Here is a 23,797-nt window from a genome sequence, read left to right as displayed (position 1 = left end):
TGTACACATAACTATGAGGTTCTATTGGATTCTGAGGGAAGAGCAACAATTGTCTTCAAATTCTTAGCCCAGTTGTGAGACCACTATGTTCCAGTGAAAGGGGCTGTACCAAGGCTTAAGGAAAAGCACCTGGGAGAGAGTTAGACTCTGGAAGAAAATGCATTGTAACAGGGCAAAATGCATTACCAACCAACAGTAACACGAATGGCCCTGGCCATTCAACAAAGCCAAACAAAAAGATATGAATGAGGGAAAGGAATTTGTAAGAAGGGTGGTAGGAGTAATAGTAGTCACAGGGTGGAAAGAGGGGATATGTATAGCCAAAGAACAAATTTAATAAAGGGTTTTTATTAAAGAGTTCTATTGTTTTGCTTATTTATTTTGATTTCTTTTTTGTATTTATTGGTTGATTGATTCTGTGGGAGGAAAGAAGAACATGTGTGCACTACTGCACACTTGTGTTAGGAAACAGCTCGCAGGAGTCAGTTCAATGTGTTCACCATGTGTATTCTGAGGATTAAATCAGGTCATTAAGTTTAATAGCAAGCACCTTACTAAGCCATCTCAGCAATCCCCTGAATCCATCTTTTACATATGTATGGGATGCTAAAACAGATGGGCACATTTGTTTCTTTCCACAGAGTAAGGATTTATTGGAAAACAATACGATTTAGATGTTATATCAGTTTCAATTCTTTTAGTTAAACAAGTACTCCTGATTTCACTTGGCTATTGTCCATCATGTTTTAGTCTATTATTAATCACTAACATTAACTATCAGATCATGCACTATGCATGATCTGTGTGTGTGTGTGTGTGTGTGTGTGTGTGTGTGTGTGTGTGTGCACATGCACATATGTGACTGTGTCTGACTCTCTGAGTTTGTTTCTGTGTCTGTGTCACAGAAAGGCTAAAAAAGGGTTAGAAGGTCTTCACTGATCAAAGAAGGTGCCCTGTAGACAGAAACAAAGAGCTGGTGCACACTCAAGGAAAAGTCTCTGTAAGTGACCAGATAAGGAATTATACTAGCCAGGCATAGAAGTACATGTATGTGTACAGAAGTGTTTAACACATGAACCCTAATTAATGACACTTTAATAGGGTAATAGGTGCTCCCAGGGAAACAGTCACCCTTCACCTTTTTTTTTTTTTTTTTTTTTTTTTTTTTTTTTTTTTGAGAAGCCAGCTAACCCTTTTGGCATATAATGATCTCCAAACTAGCATTGATCTGTACACTTAGTTCAGAATTCTATTCACTTTGCTACAGAATGTATTTTGCCCTATTACAATGCATTTCCTCCCAGTGTCTAACTCTCTCCCAGGTGCTTTTCCTTAAGCCTTGGTGCAGCCCCTCTCACTTGTGCTCTACAATGTCGATGGTGGGAGCTACAATTTCATTTCCCCTTGGTGAGAGAAAAAACAGAAGACAAAAGTGAGGAACTATACATAGCTCCTTGAATCTTCAGGTTATACACTCTACATAAGAGATACACTCAGACACCTCCCTACCACATCTTGCCTGGTGTCCAGGAAAGCTTATCTCTCTCCTAATGAAGCCTCAATATGAACCATCAAAAAAGGAAAAATGTTTTCCTTCTCAGCTTTCCTCTTCCACTTTAGTGTCTGCCTTCTTCCAAAATGACTGACAGAACCCCCACTACCTTCATCAGAATTCTTAATGAGTCTCAAAGGCTGATCTCTCTGTTCCTCTCCTGCATTTATTTTCTTTTTTATGAATTATATATTTTTAAGTTTATTACCATTAGTGTTTTTCTGTATGTATGTCTGTGCAAGGGACTTGAATCCCCTAGAGATGGAGATACAAATGGTTGTGAGCTGTCATATGGGTGCAGGGAATTGAACCTATGTCCTTTGGAAAAGCAGCTAGTGCTCTTAATTGCTGAGCCATTTCTCCAGCCCCTCTCACCTCCATTTCTAAGAAGCATGTATTTCGTAGGATTCTAAGCCTTCCTACATTCTAATTCTTTTTTATTTGCTTTATTGCTTCATGATGAGAAAATATACATAATTTCAAGTTATCTGAATTTGTTAATATTTAAAAACATATTTTGAGTAAATAGACTTACATTCCATTCTTCTTTCCTTTTTGTACCCCAGCTCCTCCCAGAAACCCCTCCCTCTCAAAACCTGCAATACCTTTTGGCTTTTATCATATTCTTTAAAATTTATAAAATATTGTAACAATAAAAATGAGTATTATAAAACTTGTTTGATATAAAACAATCAATTGAACAGTCTTATGTAGATGTTTGTCTATAGTAATACTGAAAATACATCCTTTTTTCTCAATATAAATTTCAAATAACTCCAAATATATTAACTGGATGATATTTTAAAATAATATATCACTATTAGTATTTTAATGAATGTAAATAAAGTGTTTGTATGTTTGTTTTATTTTTAGAAGAGCTTAAAATCTTCGCTCTTACTGTGGTACAAGCACAAAATAAGAACAGATTTTGGACATTGGAGTTCAATGTAATGAGGCTGTACTTGAATGTCCCTCATATCACCCAAGGAGTTTTACCTCCATGGTAGATAAGCTAAGAGCTGACAGTTCTGCTGCACCAAGGAATGAATTGTAGGCACAATTCTTGGGTACAGATTTCCTGTTACGGTCAAAGCTTTTTGAATTGAGTGATTCTCATCATTCTCAGCCCACAGGGAACAGGTTACATTCATTTAAGAAATGGTGTGTGTATTATGATGATCAATCCGTGAAGTCATTCATCAAATGTTTCGATGAACAATGGTTCTGCTTGGAGGGTGGCACAGACATTAGATGAGGGTAAGATTCTGACTCATTGGCTGTGATGATTTTGAAAAGCATTAATCTCAGAATCAGAGTAACTTATAAAGTTCTCTTCTCCAAAATTGATACAATAATTATAAATATCAAGCAAAGCCTTCAGTCTCACTCTTTGCTGTTCTCTTACAAGCCACCTCTCAAATTAATAGTCTACATTTCTTTTGGCTGTATAAATAATTTTTAAACATGCAAGCTGTTCTGAAAACCATAGTACAGTGAAAAAATCAAATAAACAATTCTACTGATAGAGAGGATGAGACAGAAGAAGCATGATTTCAAGACCATTTTGTGGCACACAGAAAGACCCTGTCATGTACAAAGAAGCAGAAAGTGTATATGCATTGTACAATTCCTGACCTATTTCTATCCTTACCAAATTAGAGAGACCACGGGGTTACAGCCAACAAATTTCTAATTCCTCATATTTTTGAATTTCAATTGATTAGGATATGTTGGTAATATTAATTCTCATATTAAGAGATATTAAGGAAAAGTGATTATTACTTCCTGTTAATTTTCTTGTTAGAGGTAGAATTATGTTTGTGTGAGTTTGTTGAAAGATTACTTTCTTGCTTCATCTAGGGTGTAGTTTCACACCTTTGTGTTGGTGTTTTTCATCTATTATCCTTTGTAGGGCTGGATTTGTGGAAAGATATTGTGTAAATTTGGTTTTTTCATGGAATATCTTGTTTTCTCTGTCTATGATGATTGGGAGTTTTGCTGGGTATACTAGTCTATGGGAATTGAGAGTTTTACTGGGTATACTAGTCTGGGCTGGCATTTGTGTTCTCTTAGCGTCTGTATGACATCTGCCCAGGATCTTCTAGCTTTCATACTCTCTGATGAGAAGTCTGGTATAAGTCTGATAGGTCTACTTTTATATGTTACTTGACCCTTTTCCCTTACTGCTTTTAAAATTCTTTGTTTAGTACATTTGGTGTTTTGATTACTATGTGACAGGAGGAATTTCTTTTCTGGTCCAATCTATTTTCAGCTCTGTAAGCTTCTTGTATGTTCAAGGCCATCTCTTTCTTTAGGTTAGGGAAGTTTTCTTCTATAATTTTGTTGAAGATATTTACTGGCCTTTTAAGTTGGGAATCTTCACTCTCTTCTATATCTATTATTCTTAAGTTTGGTCTTCTCATTGTGTACTGAATTTCCGGGATGTTTTGGGTTAGGAGCTTTTTGCTTTTCGAGTTTTCTTTCACTATTGTGTCAATGTTTTCTATTGTATCTTCTGCACCTGAAATTCTCTCTTCTATCTCTTGTATTCTGTTGGCGATGCTTGCATCTATGACTCCTGACCTCTTTCCTAAGTTTTCTAACTCCAGGGTTGTCTCCCTTTGTAATTTCTTTATTGTTTCTAGTTTCACTTTTAGATCTTGGATGGATTTGTTCCTTTCCTTTGCCTGTTTGTGTATTCCTGTAACTCTTTAAGGGATTTTTGTGTTTCCTCTTTAATGGCTTCTAGCTGTTTACCTGTGTTCTCCTGTATTTCTTTAAGGGAGTTATTTATGTTCTTCTTAATGTCCTCTATCATCATCATGAGAAGTAATTTTACATCTGAATTTTGCTTTCCTGGTGTGTTGGGGTATCCAGGACTTTATTTGGTGGAAGAATTAGGTTCTAATACTGCCAAGTAACCTTGGTTTCTGTTGCTTATGTTCTTATGCTTGCCTCCCACCATCTGGTTATCTATAGTGCTACCTTCCCTGAATATGTCTGTCTGGAGCCTGTCATTCCTGTAATCCTGGTTGTATCAGAACTCCTCTGAGTCAAGCTGTCTCTATGATTCTGTGATTCTATGATCCTGAAATCCTGGGTGTGTCCGAGATCCTGGGAAAAAAGCTGCCTTTGGGATCTAGAGATCCTGATGTTACCAAGCTCCTGGTATCCTGGGATCCTCTGTTCCTGGGTGTGTTAGAGCACCTGGGAGTGGAGCTGTCTCAGCGTGTTGTGGGGCTGGCTGCAGAGTTTGTGCCCAAGGTCTGCTCAGGGCACCAGACCATACAGACCAGAAAAAACCCGTGCCACTGCTCTGGTGGAGTTCCTGCATGCCTGAGTCCAGCTGGTCCCAGTTACTTCCAGTGTTAGGGAACAGATCTTGTGTCCTCCTCACCTGATTCTCTGATCCTGGGCATGTTAGACTGCCTGGGAGTGAAGCTGTCTCTGGGTGTTGTGGTGCTGCATTCTAATTCTTTTTTCCTATATATTCTCTCAGCTTTTACAAGTGTGTTGGTGTAGATCACTCTGGTCCCTGCTGATCCAATCCTGATCTATTCTGTGTACTTTCACAGAGAGAGATAATGACAGGATTACATACCTGGATATCAAAAATCCTGAGAGACATGCTGGAAGAAATCAAGCCCAGGACTTCCCTAGTGAGTCTCTCTCCCACCAAGTTACAAAGAAAACATTAGAGTCACTGGTTTTCCTAGGATCAGGGTATGCCTTTTAATGTCTTCTCAGTGTCCCACCCCTAACTCCTATTGAAGAAACTAGCCTTACCACTGTATAAATAGTGGGACTTCCTGTCCTAACCTGAACCTTTTTGCCTCCAAAATGTGCAAGTCCCACTTACTGAGATGCTTCATCTTTCTGTGCTGTTTGAAAGGTGAGTCATGACAATCACCAGTTGATGAGCTGTGTCCAGGATCCAGGAGTGTGTAAGAACTCTCATGATAAAGGCCAGCCTTGGCAGCCCAGCAGAAAAAGCAGCTTTTGTGTGTCATGCTTACCACCCACACACTATCAGGTCACTGGGACACTAACCAAAGCCCTCTTGCTCAACAGAGGAAGTAGATGGTTTGCCAACAGATTGACTGATTCCTAGAAGCTGTGAAGTGTGGGATGACAAATTATATTTCACAGAGAGTATGAATTTTACCTTTTTGTTTTTTCAACAGTTTTCTCTGGGTCATTTCCAGGTGATGCTAGCAAACGTAAGTAGAAACAGCTGTGTAGAAACAGAGGTGCAAAGGGATATGGAGAGGGGAGAATTGAGGCTGAGCAGAGTGAGGTGGCACTGGCAGCTAAAAGTAGCCCACAAATAGATGGAATTCCCACAATGAGCAGTCTCTTCTGGCAAGATTCAGCCACAGTGGTAGCTGTCTTTAGGGTTAACAAAGAATTAGAGCAGAAACCGATCATCCTGGAGGCAAGGACAAAGGACAAGAGAAGTGGAATGTGGGGTTCACAGAAACCAGATGGTCAAATCTAAGGTAGCAACCTCCTGGATTGCAGAGGTCTGTTCTCACTGTCAGATCCCAGCTGAGACCATCATGGAGGTTTAACTGAAGAAAGAAGATGAAATTAACGATCATGTGTATCTGTTCCCTTCCTACTGGTCTATGCTATATCTCTTAGGGGTGAAAAGAAGAATCTCAGAGGCTCTAAAGAAATGGAAAGGATAAAGGAAAAAAGTGGGACAAGACAGCATAAGCAGTTATAGGGAGATTTTTTTAAAAAGCCTCAAAAAACTCCAAGATGGAAGGCAAAATGAGCCCTGAAGAAAGAGAGGTGCAAAGGGAGGGTAAATCTTAGGCAGAACTGCAGACTTGTTCTCTTTCTCTCACCTGAACAGCTGGTAAAGTACTGGTTCATGAAAATAACAATGGTAAGTACAAAAAACACCCTAGCCTGACCATCTTGGCACTGATATGTTTCTCTTTTCCTTGTGCCTTTCCCTTTCTATCCCTGCCCATCTTCTAAGCTGAGGCCTCTGGGACCATAAATTCCTGCCAACCTTTTGGTTTTACTCATTCTAGTGCTTTGATGGGTATGGGGTGGGGGACACTCCCAGCTATAAGCAGGCTTCACTCAAAGTAGTGAATGGGCTTTTTCCCAGTAATATCCTCCTTTCTCATGTCTCTCTTTAAGTTGTGGAAATTGTGCAGTGTAGGATGTGCCACCTCAAGTTCCCTGGAGAAAATTGCACCAGAGGAAGAGGAATATGTACTGCAACAACAGAAGAGGCCTGTGTGGCTGGGAAAATCTTCAAAAGTGAGTAGTGGGATAAAGAAGCAAAGACAGGGAAGAGAAAGCAGGACATGTGGGCCTTGGGGGTGGGCTTCTGGTTGCTGTAGACAGCCTCACTCCAAAGTAGCTGGTAATACCCATGATGCACCATGGTAAAGAAAGAAATGGTGGTGGGTGCTAAAGCAGGAGTGATACTCAAGGCAACACTAAGAATCCTGGAGAGAACAGGGGTAGGAGTGGGGTCAAATGCAGAAAAGATGGAGATAATACTCACTCTCTGGAGACCAGCTGGTTGGTAATGAAAGCCAATCTCTGTGTATCTGCCCAAGGTTTTGCATGAATGGCTCCAGGCTATGAAAACAGAAGGGCCAGTATCAGGAATATGTACTGGTTACATCTACTTCTGAATAATATTACATGCCATTTCTCTAGTTTCCTACCTTTGTGATATCCAAGCATTGAGATTTTACAGTAGAAACTCTCACAGTGGCAATCCTTGATGCACTTAAGCCTCTCATGATGACCTTTCTACCTCCAGTAAAACCTTAAAACTGTTCCATTTCTTTTCTTTTGGGTAGCCTCCAACTTCCAATGGCTTCCAACCCTTCACATCTGAATAATGGTGTACAAACTCCACATGGTGATTTTTAGATGCTAATGTGGGTTAGGGAGAAGTGATTTACAGAATCCTCTTCTGGGCTTGCTGATCTGTTCCTCTTCTTCTGCAGGGGATGGTACCACATGGTTAAACTTCATGGGCTGCTTAAAGAACTGTGCTAATGTGAAAAGAATAAAATGGGGTCCCTATCTGGTGGACTTCAGATGCTGCCGGGGCCAAGACATGTGCAATGAAAAGTTTTAAATGCTTCTATCTATCTGTACTCCAACATGTGGGTGATGGGATGGCCTCTCCACAATGACCTCCTGAGGACAAGCCTGCAAAAAAAGGTCTGCAAATGCATGGCTCTGCCTTCTACATGACAGAGGGAAAGCACCCTTTTTCTAAAGTCCCTTCCTGTTTCAAAACCAATAAAAAGTGAATAAATAAAACTTTTTTACCAATATCAGCACATGCTTGGGTTGTTGGTAAACCTAGTAGAGCTAGGTTTAACATTGGATAACAAGGTACTAAGGATGAAAGAAATAATTAAAATTCAAAAAATGTCTCCTTCCTTTCCCTTCTTCTATTCTGTGGCAGAATTGTTTTACTACCATGTAGTAATTATACGTAATAATCAGATTTGCTTTAATGTTTTCACACATGTATATTATGTATTCTAATCATATTCATCTGCTCTCTTGTCTTCAACTCCAGTGATCACCTTCTCAACTACCCTCATCTCTACTTTCTTTTTTTTTTTAATATTTTTTATTACATATTTTCCTCAATTACATTTCCAATGCTATCCCAAAAGTCCCCCATAGCGCCCCCCACTTCCCTACCCACCCATTCCCATTCTTTTGGCCCTGGCATTCCCCTATATTGGGGCATATAAAGTTTGCAAGTCCAATGGACCTCTCTTTCCAGTGATGGCCGAATAGGCCATCTTTCGATACATATGCAGCTAGAGACAAGAGCTCCAGGGTAGTCATCTCTACTTTCATGTTGTGTGTGTGTGTGTGTGTGTGTGTGTAGCTTAATGAGTTTAATCAGAGTTGCTTAAAGGAGCCTCTAAAGGTTATTTACAGGTATGAAAAAATGTCTCTCCTTTCCCCATCAAACACTAATCTTATGAGTCCCCTGGGAAGGGTAGGGCCTCATGAGCCCCTCCCCAGATAAGCACAACTGCCATGAAATCAAGAATTCATTAATCAGATTATTCCCAGAAAACAGAACTTCCCAGAACTCCACCCCAACCATGAGCCCTTCCAGTCTTCCCATACTCTCTTCTGCGATGTTCCCTGAGCCTTGGAAGTGATGATACAGATATTCTACTCATGGCTTTCTTATGACAAGTTATGAGTCTCTGTAGCTACTACTCACCACTGCAAGAAGCTTTTCTGACAAAAGCAGGCAGCAGCACTGATTTAGAGAGACAAACACAGTTATTTAGAAGGCAAGCTGACAGGTCCATTTACAATGTCCATCATGTCCGTTTACCAGACCAGTGGTTATAGCTTTCTCACTAAAGTCTATAACCAGTGTAGCTAAAGATTTATTAATTCTTTATCTTGTTTTTCTCCCTGCTTCTTATTCCGCCTCAACTAAAGTATGTACCACTGACATCCTGAAAAGAGATGTGTATGTTGAAAAAAGGAAATGGGTAATTGGCTTTTCTTCATTTTGTTCATGGATGCTTCTGCAGGATGAGAAAGGGTTAGGGTGTGGAAAGAACCTGTACTAGAGATACAAAGAGATAAGGATCTTCTGCCATCTTTGGGGCTATGAACTAGAGATGTGGGATTGTGGGAGGACTCTGTGGGATTCTAGAGATTCCCAGGCACCAGTTTCCCTGGAGAACTCTTAGAGGATCCCAAGAAGGGAAGAGCTCTAAGAAGCTAAGACCACCAAGAATGAAGCGCAGCCCTATGGACCTTGAGAGCTGTAGGGTCAAGGAAACTCTCTGGAACTGGATAATAGATACTCTTGGCTAGGTTAAGCTCCCAACTCCTTCCATCTTTCATACATTCAGGCTTCCCATGTTGTGTGATTCTAGCATATTATAAAATGAACATGTCATAGGGATTGAGGCTGATTTCTAACACTGCTGTGGACAGACCCTGAAAAGGATGGTTAAATCCTATTATGAGAACAAAAGAAGTACATTTCTTCAATACCCCATAATTGTTCTCTCCCTTCTCTCTCTTCTCTCTCTCTCTCCCATTGCAAACTCTCCTTCAATCTGTTAAAGAAAAACATTTATTCAAATCACACCACATTCCAGGTAGTGCTAGATACTTAGATGTGACAGTCATGATCTCTGTTCTTGTGAGGTTTAGTCTAATATGATATTCAGACATAACAACATGAGCAAAATCTATCTGCATAAATACTTCATATACCCTTTCTCATTCCCTCTTCACTGAACCTAAGAAACTCACCACCAGTGATGTCTGGCTATAAGTCTCTGTATTTGTTCCCATCTGCTGCTGGAGGAAGTAAGAGATAATAATTTAACAACCAACTCAGCCACCTTACTGGTAATATACATATGTATGCATATATATATATATATATATATATATATATATATATACATATCACCCTTTTATATGTATTTGGACTCTCTTTAACAAGAAAAATAACTTTGTGGCTTTCTCTAATAAGGTTCATTTATCCTCCACATAAAGAATTTCTCACCATTTGCCAGGAGACAGTTCCAAATTTATCTTAATCTTGAAGTATTAACACAGATATTCCTTTCTGTGCTAATGGTAAATACTCTTGAATGCACTCAATTTCACTTGTCATTCAACAGCAATTCTTACATGAAGCAATAAAGAGATGGAGAAGAAACATTACCTCAGAAACAAAAGAAATGTACATAACTGTCCAGGGTTTGTTTGAATCAACAAGTGATCTCTATAACATGCATGCCTGTGTCTTGTTCACCTGCCTCCCTGAATAGAACCTTCTGGATCTTTTATCTCTCTTTAAGGGGGGATGTGAGACTTTCTATTTTGAGCATTCAAGTCCTCAGAAGCTTTGCTGTTTTCAGTTCCAACATTTCATGAGTTTTTTAAATAGTACTTCTAGATGCCAAGCTAAGCCATCCCTGCCTCACTGGGCTACAACAACCCACTTTCCCTATAACATGAAAATTTTCCCAGTCAGGAAAAAGACCTCCATTCTTGTTATTTCATGGACATAAGGATCCCATATTCATCAGATTCTACACTTCAAATCCTCGGAAACAGTTCTTGGCTAACAAATCAAAATTCTAGGAGCAAATGCTCTTAACCACTGGTTTTATTTTTTCAGAGAGCCACTTCTGTGGCTGGAGAGATGACTCAGTGAGCAATTGCTCTTAACCACTGGGAACCCAGATTTGGCTGCCAGTATTGATTCACACAAACAAAGAATGACACTTTCTAAATAGGTTTTTAACTTTTTTCAATGTGTTTATATTTGAAGGGTGTACATGTGTACACATGCCCAGTGTTGTGAGAACAACATTTTGGAAGTCAGTTCTTTCTTTTTTAACAATTTTTTTATTAGATATTATCTTCATTTACATTTCAGATGCTTTTCAGAAAGTACCCTATATACTCCCCCAACCCTGCTTCCCAACCCACACACTCCCGCTTCCTGGCCCTGGCATTACCTTGTATTAGGGCATATAAAGTTTGCAAGACCAAGGGGCCTCTCTTCCCAATGATGACTAACTAGGCCATCTGCTGCTATATATGCAGTTAGAGACATGAGCTCTGGGGGTACTGGTTAGTTCATATTGTTGTTCCTCCTATAGGGTTGCAGACCCCTTCAGCTCCTTGGGTACTTTCTCTAGCTCCTTCTTTAGGGGCCCTGTGTCCCATCCAATAGATGACTGTGAGGATACACTTCTGTATTTGCCAGGCACTGGAAGAGCCTCACAAGAGACAGCTCCTGTCAGCAAAATCTTGCTGGCATATGCAATAGTGTCTGCATTTGGTGGCTGATTATGGGATGGATCCCCGAGTGGGGCAGTCTCTGGATGGTCCATCCTTCTGTCTCAGCTCCAAATTTTGTCTCTGTAACTCTTTCCATAGGTATTTTGTTCCCCGTTCTAAGAAGGAACAAAGTATCCACATTTTAGTCTTCCTTCTTCTTGATTTTCATGTGTTTTGCAAATTGTATCTTGGGAATTCTAAGTTTCTTGGCTAATATCCACTTATCAGTGAGTGCATATCAGGTGGGTTCTTTTGTGATTGGGTTACCTCACTCAGGATGATGTCCTCCAGATCCATCCATTTGCCTAAGAATTTAATAAGTTCATTGTTTTTAATAGCTGAGTAGTACTCCATTGTGTAAATGTATCACATTTTCTGTATCCATTCCTCTGTTGAGGAACATCTAGGTTCTTTCCAGCTTCTGGCTATTATAATTAAGGCTGCTATGAACATAGTGGAGTATGTGTTCTTATTACCAGTTGGAACATCTTCTGGGTATATGCCCAAGAGAGGTATTGCTGGATTCTCTGGTAGTACTATGTCTAATTTTCTGAAAAACCACCAAACTGATTTCCAGAGTGGTTGTACCAGCTTGCAATCACACCAGCAATGAAGGAGTGTTCCTCTTTCTCCACATCCTCATCAGCATCTGCTGTCACCTGAATTTTGGATCTTAGCCATTCTGACTGAAGTGAGGTGGAATCTCAGGGTTGTTTTGATTTGCATTTCCCTGATGATATTAAGGATATTGAACATTTTTTCAGGTGTTTCTCAGCCATCCGGTATTCCTCAGTTGAGAATTCTTTGTTTAGCTCTGTGCCCCATTTTTAATGGGATTATTTAAATTTCTGGAGTCCAGCTTCTTGAGTTCTTTGTATATAATGGATATTAGTCCCCTATCAGATTTAGGATTGGTAAAAATCCTTTCCCAATCTGTTGGTGGCCTTTTTGTTTTATTGACAGTGTCTTTTGCCTTACAGAAGCTTTGTGATTTTATGAGGTCCCATTTGTCGATCCTTGATCTTACAACACAAGCCATTGCTGTTACGTTCGGGAATTTTTCCCCTGTGCCCATATCTTTGAGTCTTTTTCCCCTGTGCCCATATTTTCCCGAGTTAGAAAGGGCAATTTGCAAATTCATCTGGAATAATAAAAACCTAGGATAGCAAAAACTATTCTCAACAATAAAAGAACCTCTGGGGGAATCACCATTCCTGACCTCAAGCTGTACTACGGAGCAATTGTGGGGAAAAAACCGCATAGTACTGTTATAGCGACAGTCAGGTATATCAATGGAATAGAATTGAAGACCCAGAAATGAACCCACATACCTATGGTCACTTGATCTTTGACAAGAGAGCTAAAACCATCCAGTGGAAAAAAGACAGCATTTTCAACAAATGGTGTTGGCTTTACTGGGGGTTATCATGTAGAAGGATGTGAATTGATCCATTCTTATCTCCTTAAACAAAGCTCAAGTCTAAGTGGATCAAGGAACTCCACATAAAACCAGAGACACTAAAACTTATAGAGGAGAAAGTGGATAAAAGCTTCCACCTTGTTTTTGAGGCAGCATCTCTTTCTGCCACTGCTGCACTGTGTACTTCAGGTTATCTGGCCTGGGCTTTTCTACTGGTTGTCCTGTCTGCCTCCCATCTTGCTGCATCAGCACTGGGATTACAAGTGTTTACCACTGCAGCTGGCTTTTACACAAGCTCTGGTAATCAAGCTCAAGTCATGAAGCTTGTATGTCAAGTATCTACATGCTTAGCATCTCCCCGGCCCTGTGAGTGCTTTTTTTGTTTGTTTGTTTGTTTTGCTTTTGGTTTGTTTTATTTATTTATTTGTTTATTTATTTATTTATTTGATATTAATATTTGTAATTAAGGTTTATTTATTTTTATTTTATTTTTTATTAGGTATTTTCTTCATTTATATCTCCAATGCTATCCCAAAAGTTGCCCATACCCTCCCCCCCACTCCCCTACCCACCCACTCCCACTTCTTGGCCTTGGCGTTCCCCTGTACTGAGGCATATAAAGTTTGCAAGACCTATGGGCCTCTTTTTCCAATGATGGCTGACTAGGCCATCTTCTGATACATCAGCCTCCAAACGCTAACACCATTGCATACACTAGCAAGATTTTGCTGAAAGGACCCTGATATAGCTGTGTCTTGTGAGGCTCTTCCAGTGCCTGGCAAACACAGAAGTGGATGCTCACAGTCAGCTATTGGATGGATCACAGGACCCCTAATGGAGGAGCTAGAGAAAGTACCCAAGGAGTTAAAGGGGTCGGCAACCCTATAGGTGGAACAACAATATGAACTAACCAGTATCCCCCCCAGAGCTCGTGTTTCTACCTGTGAGTGCTTTTAATGTACTTTTTTGTTGAAACTTGCTCAATGATAGGAGATGCGCATTTTATGCACCTATGGAATAGTTTTTTATTCTCCTTTTTCTCTGACACTTTTTAATTAACTCAGTGTTTGTGTGTGTGTGTTCTCTATTAGCTTCTAATAGCATGTCATTTGTAATTTTCTTATTAGTTATGCCTTATTGACATTTTTATTCTTTTAAGTTTTTTTTAAACTGGAGGAGTATTAATTACATCATTTCCTCTTCTCTTTCCTCCCTCCAAACATGCCTGTGTACACCCTCCTTGCTCTATTTCAAATTTATGACCTCTTTTCCTTTAATTATTGTTGTGTCCCTGTGTGTATATACATATATACAGGTATGTGTATATACATATATGTGTGTGTATCTATTCCTAAATACAACCTACTCAGTACACCTAATGTTACTTGTCTGTGTATGTTTTCAGAGCTAACCATGCCATGTTGGATAACCAGTTGTTGTGCTTTTTCCTGACGAAGACCATTTCTCCATCTCTCCTCACTCCTTAGTTGCTGTAGTTCTTTGTCTAGTGTTGAGGCTTCCTGACCTTTCTCCCTTCTAAATTAGCATGACTGCTGGTGCTGTTCATGTTCAGAATATATTTATGCAGTAATATTAGAAGAACTTCATGTATGTAGCTTCTGATATTTCAAGGAGACACAATCCCTCCACCCACCCATCCCCCCCCCAAAAAAAACTATTCCTCAAACTCATAAAATCTTTCTGCCTCTTCCATAATAATCCCTGTGCCTTAAGTGCATGGGTTGTATTGTAGATATATTTATTGGAGCTGCAATCCACAACTCTGCATGTTGTTTGGTTATGATTTTCTGTAATAGTCTTCATCTGCTACAAAAGGAAGTTCCTTAGGTGAGGAGTGAGAGCTACAGTTATCAGGTAGCTGTGGTCGTTATACAGTGTTTCAAATATTTGCCAAATATTTGCATTTGCATTCTGAATGCTGTCTATTCACTTAAAAAGCCTACTTCTTAATTAGTTGATATGGGTTTATTTACATATGTTTAATTTTTGCAATTTGTTTAATGTATACTAGTTATTAATCTCATATCTGCTTTGTAGTTGACAAATATATTTCCCATTTTGGGCTGCCCCATAAATATGCTGATTATTTCCTTTGCTATGTAAAATCTTCTTAATTTGTCATTTATTTTTATTTTATATTATTTTATTTATATAAAATTTTGTATGATTTATCACAATAGTACCATTTGACAGTTCTTGGAATCAATCCCTCTCCTTTTATAGTCCTCTTCAGAAATGTCTCATCTAGGCCTTTATCTTCAAGTGTTTTGCCTTGTGTTTTCTTTTTTTTTTATGTTCATAGCAGTCTTATTTATAATAGCCAGAAGCTAGAAAGAACCCTGATGTCCCTCAATAGAGGAATGGATACAGAAAATGTGGCACATCCACACAATGGAGTACTACTCAGCTATTAAAAACAATTAATTTATGAAATTCTTTTTTATTGTATTAATTTTATCTTTTTTCTTTTTTTAATTAGGTATTTATTTCATTTACATTTCCATTGCTATCCCAAAAGTCCCCCACACGCTCCCCCACCCACCCACTCAAAATTCTTGGCCCTGGCGTTCCCCTGTACTAAAGCATATAAAGTTTGCACAACCGATGGGCCTCTCTTTCCACTGATGGCCGACTTTTCCCCTGTGTCCATATCTTCAAGGCTTTTCCCTACTTTCTCCTCAATAAGTTTCAGTGTCTCTGGTTTTATGTGGAGTTCCTGAAGAAAACTAACTAATCCTTCCCAAGCAGCTATCAATTGACAATAGTCCCTCAAACTTTGTGGGACATCATGAGCCTTTGACTCATCCGGGCTGAAATTTTGGCTCATTTGGTCTTGTGCATACAGTCTCAGCCTATATGAATTCATATGTACAGCTGTGCTACCATGGCCAGAAAATACTGTTTCTCTACTGACATCTACTCTTTCTGTCTCTTACAGTCTTTCTTTCCCTTCTTCTGTGATGATCTCTCACCTTTAGGGGAAGAGGATGTGATAGAGATGTTCCATTTAGGCTGGGCATTCTGGTCTCTTCTTTACAATTGACCAATCATGGGTCTCTGTATTAGGTGACATCAACAAACAAGAAGCTTCTCTGACAAGGGTTGAGAGTTGTACAACTTACATGAATAAAGGTAGGAACTAAGGGACTCTTTATTACTATGTCCCCTTAGTAGAGTTTGTTGTATAATCCCTAACAGCATAAAACATTTCATTATTTATTGTTTTTATTTTAATTAATTTATTTACTTATTCATTTACTTGCCATTATCAGTCCCTTTCTTCTCCCATCCCCCCTCCTCCATCACATAGCTCCTCTCCATATTCTCCCTCCCCTTCTCAGTGTCTCTTGTTAGGTCCCCCTATCATTTCTGATTTTGTTTATTGTTTATTTGTCTCTCTGCTTTTCAGTTAGTTTGGCTAAGGGTCTGTATTTCATGTTGATTTTCTCAAAGAACTAGCTCTTGGTTTCATTTATTCTTTATATTGGTCTCTTTGTGTATAATTGGAGCCCAGAGTTTGACTACTTCCAGCCAATTATGCCTCTTGGTTGTGTTTGCTTGTTTTTTTTTTTTTCTAGAGCACTCAGTTATACTTTTAAACTGTTAGTATAAGATCTCTTTAATTTCTTTATAAAGTCACTTAGTGCTATAAACTTTCCTCTTAGCACTGCTTTCATTGTGTCCCATAAGTTTGGGTATGTTGTGCCTTCATTTTTGTTGAATTCTAGAAAGTCTTAAATTCCTTTATTTCTTCCCTGACACATTGATCATTGAGGATAGAGTTGTTCACTTTCCATGAGTATGTAGGCTTTCTGTTGTTTCTGGTTTTGCTGAAGTATACCTTTAATCCATGATTGTCTGATAGGATACAAGGAGTTATTTGAATTTTCTTATATCTGTTGAAGATTGCTTTGCTTTGCTTTGCTTTGCTTTGCTTTGCTTTGCTTTGCTTTGCTTTGCTTTGCTTTGCTTTGCTTTGCTTTGCTTTGCTTTGCTTTGCTTTGCTTTGCTTTGCTTTGATCAAGTATATGGTCAATTATGGAAAAGGTTCCATGAGGTGCTGAAAAGATATAATCTTTTGTTTTGGGGTAAAAGGTTCTGTAGATATCTGTTAAATCCATCTGATTCATAACCTCTGTTAGTTTCATTATTTCTCTGTTTAGTTTTTGTCTCTATAACCTGTCAATTGATGAGAGCAGTCTGTTGAAGTCTTCCACCATTAATGTGTGTGGTTCAATGTGTGGTTTAAGCTTTAGTAATTTTTTTCATAAATATGGGTGCTCTTACATTTGGGGCATACACGTTCAAATCTGAGATGTCATCTTGGTGGACTTTTTCTTTGAGAAGTATGAAGTGACATTCCCCATCTCTTTTGACTACTTTTAGTTGAAGGTCTATTTTTGGTAGATATTAGAATGGCTACTTCACCTTGTTTCTTGGGCCCATTTGCTTGGAAAATCATCTTTTAGACCTTTACTCTGAGATAATGTCTGTCTTTGTTACTTCAGTGTGTTTCTCAGGTGCAGCAGAATGATGGATCCTGTTTTCACATCCACTCTGTTAGCCTGTGTCTTTTTATTGGGGAATTGAGATCATTGATGTTGAGAGATATTAATAACCAATTATTGTTAGTTCATGTTATTTTGATGTTGGTGGTGGTACCGTGAGAGAGAGAGAGAGAGAGAGAGAGAGAGAGAGAGAGAGAGAGAGAGAGAGAGAGAGAGTGTTTGTTTCTCTTCTTTTGGATTTTCTGGTGTGCAATTATCTATTTCTTGTATTTTCTTGGATGTAGTTACTCTTCTTGTACTACAGCTTTTCTTCTATTATCCTCTGTAGGACTGGATTAATGGAAAGACATTGTTTGAATTTGGTTTTGTCATAGAATATCTTGTTTTCTCCCTCTATGGTGATTGAAAATGTTGCTGGATAAGATAGTCTTGGGTGATAACTGTGGTCTCTTAGAGAATATAAGACATCTGCCCAGGACCTTCTTTCTTCTAAAGTCTCTGTTGAGAAGTCTATTGTAATATTAAAAGTTCTGCCTTTATATGTTAATTGGCTTTCATTCCATGCAGCTTTTAATATTCTTTGTTCTATATATTTAGTGTTTTGATTATTATGTGGCCAGAAGATATTCTTTTTTGATGTTCTGTAAGTTTCTTGTACATTTATAGGCATCTCTTTCCTTAGATTAGGGAAATTTTCTTCTATGATTTTCTAAGATATTTTCTGGGCCTTTGAGTTGGAAGTCTTTTCCTTTTTAAATTCTTATTATTCTTAGGTTTGGTCTTTTCATAGTGTGTCAAGTTTCTTGAATGTTTTGTTTTAGAAACTTTTTAGCTTCAGCATTTTCTTTGACCAATGTATCAATTTCTTCTATCGTATTGTCTGCACTTGAGATTCTTCTATTTCTTGTATTCTGTTAGTGATGCTTGTATCTGTAGCTCCTGTTCCCTTTCCTAGGTTTTCTCTCTCCAAGATTGCCTTGGTTTATATTTTCTTTATTGTTTCTATTTCCATTTTCTGATCTTGAAATTTTTATTCATTTTTTTACCTGTTTGATTGTATTTTCTTGTGTTTCTTTATATTTATTTATTTCTTCTTTAAGGGTCTCTCCCTGCTAGAGTGCATTTTCTTGTATTTCTTTAAGTGATTTATTTCTTTCCTCTGTAAAGGCCTCTATCATCTTCATAAGATTAGACTTAAAGTCATTTTCTCGTGATTCAGATGTATTACGATATTCGGGGCTTGCTGTATGTAGTAAGATAGCTGCATTCTGGTGGTGCCATACTTCCCTGGCTTTTGTTGATTGTGTTCTTATACTGGCTTTTAGCCATCAGGTTGTCCCTATTGTTAGCAGGTCTGGTAGTACCTAATGACAGCAGGCCTCTGGGGCTTCAGGTAGAGCTGGTAATCCCTGATGTCAGCAGGCCTCTGGAATGGTAGAGCTGGTTGTCCTTGGTGTCCATGGGCTTCCAGAGGTGTAGACAGAGCTAGTAGGCCTTGATGTCTTCAGGCTGTTCCTTTACCCAGGTGGTAGCAGGACTCCAAGGATGCAGGTAGACCTGGTGATCTCTGATGGTTGTAGACCTGAGTTTGCCTGAGATGCAGCAGGCCTGCAGGAATACCAATGGGGCAGGGCAGAGCAGAGCTTGCTGCTGCAGGGTTTTTCAAGAGGGGTCAGTAGGCAGCGAATTAGAACAAGGGTCTCACCTGGTAGTCACTGATAGCTGCAGGTATCTGGTATTGTAGTTAGAGGTTTGGACTGTAAGATGGAATGGAGAGGGAACATGGCAGAGAGGATGACTGTTGGGCTTGGGATAGACACAGCAGGCAGGGGGTTGGGGATTTGGGATCTCTCCTGGTTATCCTTGCAGCTGTATGCCTCCATCCATAAAACATTTCTTGTTGGTCATGTATTAATCAATGGTTCTGAAGTTTTTGTTTATTTGCATTTCTAGTATTACAAATGACACTGAATATTGTTTTATATGCCATGACAATTTATATTCCCCCTGTACATTGCTTTTGTCATTTATTTAATTGCTCATTATTATTTTATTCTAATTTATATGAAAGTGCTTTGGTATATTGAGGAGAAAAATATTTATCAGATAATATTTTCCCATTACATTCATATTTTTCCAAGAGAGATAGTTTTAATATATTATTTACTTTCATATGTTGTAAAAATTTATCAACATTTCTAACTGATATCTTAGTTAGAAAAACTTCTTCCACCATTAGATTGTGTGGATGCTTAAAAGTGTTGATATCTGGGCTGGTGAGATGGCTCAGCGGTTAAGAGTATAGGCTGCTCTTCCAGAGGTCATGAGTTCAATTTCTAGCAACCACATGGTGGCTCCCGACTATCTACAGGTGGATATGATGTCCTCTTCAGGCAAGTGGATGTATATGCAGTGGAGTACTCATACATTAAATAAAGTTGTGTTTGTTTGTTTGTTTGTTTTTAAAGTGTTGATATCTAATAGTAAGGATAAAATTAGAATAGACTTTGGAACTAAACAGGTCCAGGATTAAACTCCAGCTCTACCATTAACTACTTGCAACAAATTGCATTTTCCAAAGATGGCTGCAACTATATCTTCCTTATCATAAGGCTTTCTAGAATTTTCCAACCTCTAGTGGGAGAAAGGAAGCAGTGTAATATAGTAGACATCACTTCCAAGGCTGGTGTCCAAAACCAAAATGAATATGCTCTCCAGCTTCATCCTCACTGGACATCAAGGAGAAGAGCCAAGTGTCAGTGTTTACTTAATGAATTTTGACACAAAGTTCTCATAAAAATGGTGTGATAACCACCCCTGTGCTATGGTTTCAATGTGAAATGACCCTCACAGACTTTGAATATTTGGACCCTGGCTGGTAATCTGGTTTTGAGAGGATGTAAAAACTCGAATGTAAGACCTATCCTGAGGAAATAGGCCACTCACAGAAGGCTTTAAGAGTTACTAACTCATTCCTGCTCAGGTATAGTCTGTGTTTCCTGACCTTCCAATATGTAAAAGGCTCAAAATGTAATGTCCTGTCCTCATGTACCCTACTATGCCTTCCCCACTATGAAACCTGAAACCAAAGTTCAAAATAAATCTTTCCCACCTTAAGTTGCATCACTTGGGGATTTATGTGGTCACAGATGTGACTAGAAAATGGAATTTGGATACTTGTTTATTTATTTCACCAGCCTGTTATCAGTTTACATAGCTATTGATTTGTCTATATTATAGAAACTGTGAAAATATGTGCAAAATTAGATAGCAACTCATATATATGCAATATATGTAAGATATTTAGAATTTAGCATGTGTTAAAAACTAAGAAAAATAGTCAAAACAAACTTTTAAAATCAAAATTTATTTGATATTTTACATTTGAAGTTTTAATATATGTGGAATTCATTTTAGGTTAATGTATAAAGTTGTGTGAATTATTTGTTGGCCACTTCCAGATTAACAGGTTGCTGGCCCAAATATAACTCTTAAAACCATATATGTAAAAATCCCTGTGTAACTATTGAAACACATGAAGGAAAAGCATCAGATGATTAAAGAATAAATGTTCTCATGTGAGGAAAATTTTTCAATCAGGTTTTACTTCTAGTTTGCCCAAATTTCAGAGTAGAATTGCCCATGGTCGGTAAAGAAAAGAAAATATCCTCAAGAATAGAACACTTTCACTCAGGTTGTGTAAAATCCTGGCAACAAAGAGTCTCCTCTTTCATGAGTAAAGCACCCAGACTCTGCATCCTCTGACTCAAAAAGACTAAAATGCAACTTCATTGGTTTTTCCAACCTGCTTGTCTATTTTGAAAAACCATCTCCATGCATTTTTTAGTTTGGTTTAGTTTGGTTTGGTTTGGTTTGGTTTGGTTTGGTTTGGTTTGGTTTGGTTTGGTTTGGTTTGGTTTGGGGGTTTTAGGTTTTGGGGTTTTTTTGTTTTGTGTTGTGTTGTGTTGTTGTGGTTGTTCTTGTTTTGTTTTGTTTTCTTTTGTTTTCCATCCCAGTTCTAAGAGTCCAAATTGGGAATTTCTCAAAAAGAAGTAAAAATGACATTCTCAGACACAAGACAAAGATGGAAGTTCTTTTAACTCTTCAAATAGAGAAGTAGTTTGGGTTCTCTGCTTCCTGGCGGTGGATACAGGCGATCAGCTGTCTCCGGTTCCTGCTATGGTGGGCGGTATCCCTGTGAATTTTGCCAAAATGACTGAACCATCACAGAAGAACAACTCCACTCAACAAGAGCCCACTAACCACATGTTTCCAGAGAAAAGCAGTCCGATTGGACAGAAGCAACTGCAACAGATAGAACGGCAGCTAAAGTGCTTAGCATTTCAAAACCCTGGACCTCAGGTGGCAGATTTTAACCCCGAGACAAGGCAGCAGAAAAAGAAAGCACGGATGTCAAAGATGAATGAATACTTTTCTGTGAAGTACAAGGTGATGAAGAAGTACGACAAAAGCGGCAGGCTGATCTGTAACGACGTGGACCTATGTGACTGCCTGGAGAAGAACTGCCTGGGATGCTTCTACCCGTGCCCCAAGTGCAACTCCAACAAGTGTGGGCCGGAGTGCCGCTGCAACCGCCGCTGGGTCTATGATGCCATCGTCACCGAGTCTGGCGAGGTCATCAACACCCTGCCATTTAGTGTTCCTGACTAGATGTTATGCATAGATTCATGGCTAGATTCACCTCTCTCCCTGTCCCTCTCCCTGTCCCTCTCCCTGTCCCTGTCCCTCTCCCTCTCCCTGTCCCTGTCCCTGTCCCTGTCCCTCTCCCTGTCCCTCTCCCTCTCCTCTCCCTCTCCTCCCTCTCCCCTTCCCCCTCCCCCTCCCCTCCTCCCCTCTCTCTCTGCCTGTGTGTGCTTTGTGTGTGAGGGTGTGCATTTGTTTGTTTTGAAACAGGGTCTTATTCTGTAGCTCAGGCTGGCCTTGAACTTATGGCAATTCTCTTGCCTTAGCTTCCCAAGTTGTATTAATTTAGGTATAGTACATCATGCCTGGCTTCTATTCCTTCTACATGCATGCATGCATACATACATACCAACAAACATTCATGAATGAATGTATGGCCCTATAGAGAATATATTTTATATATGTACACTTTTAAGTCAAGCTTCTTTCTCTTGGATAAGTGTTGGTGCAACAGATGGCTGTAGACTGGACAATCATTGTGTAGACCCTCTCAGCTTCCTCAGCTGGACCACAGGCTGCAAGAGTGGACACTCAGTCTTCCTCATTAGCAGCACCCTCAACTCTGTCCTGAAGCTACACCTCTGCCTTCTCAGGGTGTCTGGTTGAGAACACCATAATTTTAAGGTTTGCAGAACTCTGCATCTGAACACTGTTACCTAGAACATACAACCAAATGTATGTTTTTCTTGGAATGTCACATATTACTAAGAAAAGCCAACTTGTTCTTTGTACTGTATATCTTTAGTCTTATTTTTTATATTTTGATGTTCAACTTAAATTTGGTAATTACAATATTTTTATTACCAAACATTCATATTGTACTAAATTGTATATAGTTTACTAAATTGAGAAGCAAAGACTTGAATATGCTAAAAGTCTGTGATTAACCCATTACCTTACTGAATCAGTATTTCAGGGTTTGTTTTTTGTTTGTTCTTTAAGGAAGTTCGCCTTCAGTGATACCCAGAGTGGTTTGTATGTTTACTAGTTGGATATATGGATGGGCAGCTGACAGAAAGCATGATGTGACTGTCTCTGTTCTAACATACGGTAGCAGGTGTCTGGAAAGTTGAATTCTGCCTTCTATGTACTCATTTCTTTGTGCTCATGTGCGAGTGTGTGTGTATATTTTGTGAACTTACGTACATCAGTGCAGGTGCCTGCAGAGGCCAGCGATGTTGGGTTCTTCAGAGCTTGAGTTACTGGCTTTTATGAACCACTTGAAATCAGTGCTGGGAGTCACCAGACTTTTCAAGAGCCATATGTGCTTTAAATATCTGAACCATCCCTCTAACGCCAAACGTACTCATTTTCCCCATTTTTGAGTCAGAGTTTCTTTTATGTTCATTGTCTGGGGGGGGGCTCGCAAATCCTCAGTTACTAACTTAAGGTATGTACTGTGACTCAATTTACATTTGAAACAATTTCCCAGATGATGTCACAGGCCTGGGGGCCCTGTATAAAAAGCACTTCTTTAAGTTACACTAGATATGTAATGCAAGGAAGTATTTAAACAGTGGGACTTAGTGACTTGGTACTATTTTAAACCACCAAGAATTTTGTTTTAAATAAATGTGAAGTGTTGAAAGCTGGAAAAAAAAAGAGAAGTAGTTTGTTCATTGGAGAATCTTATGTGGCTTAATATAGTTGAGAATGCTCATAGGAATCCAGAACAGGAGTTGCAATAGGCTTCTGAACCAGAGAAACGTGGTTACCATCTGCCTGTCTTGCCCCAATATGGATGCT

General features: G+C 39.0%; 2 protein-coding genes across 2 annotated transcripts; both read left to right on the top strand.

The window, feature by feature from the left end:
* The first annotated feature begins 5,392 nt into the window (after positions 1–5,392).
* On the top strand, positions 5,393–7,670 carry Pate1 (prostate and testis expressed 1). The gene is made up of 5 exons (XM_021173430.2): positions 5,393–5,444; positions 5,737–5,772; positions 6,414–6,446; positions 6,710–6,832; positions 7,537–7,670. Exons 1-5 carry the CDS (start codon positions 5,393–5,395, stop codon positions 7,668–7,670), a joined length of 378 nt encoding a protein of 125 aa, XP_021029089.1.
* Positions 7,671–21,550: 13,880 nt separating this feature from the next.
* Positions 21,551–22,070, top strand: LOC110302542 (ARL14 effector protein-like). The gene has a single exon (XM_021173350.2). The coding sequence runs from the start codon at positions 21,560–21,562 to the stop codon at positions 22,016–22,018; it is 459 nt and encodes a 152-aa protein (XP_021029009.2). The 5' UTR covers positions 21,551–21,559; the 3' UTR covers positions 22,019–22,070.
* Positions 22,071–23,797: the final 1,727 nt, after the last annotated feature.

This window comes from Mus caroli, unplaced genomic scaffold, assembly GCF_978045245.1.
Source record: "Mus caroli unplaced genomic scaffold, Mus_caroli_1 scaffold_11, whole genome shotgun sequence".
Lineage (NCBI taxonomy): Eukaryota > Metazoa > Chordata > Mammalia > Rodentia > Muridae > Mus > Mus caroli.
This window is presented reverse-complemented; position numbering and strand designations above follow the sequence as displayed.

Excerpts from the sequence above, each read along its gene's own strand:
- Pate1 (XM_021173430.2), top strand. The coding sequence starts at position 5,393 with ATGTGCAAGTCCCACTTACTGAGATGCTTCATCTTTCTGTGCTGTTTG. Across the intron at positions 5,773-6,413 it reads TCCAGGTGATGCTAGCAAAC|CTGGTAAAGTACTGGTTCAT; the intron begins GTAAGTAGAAAC and ends TCACCTGAACAG. Across the intron at positions 6,447-6,709 it reads GGTTCATGAAAATAACAATG|TTGTGGAAATTGTGCAGTGT; the intron begins GTAAGTACAAAA and ends TCTCTCTTTAAG.
- LOC110302542 (XM_021173350.2), top strand. The coding sequence starts at position 21,560 with ATGACTGAACCATCACAGAAGAACAACTCCACTCAACAAGAGCCCACT.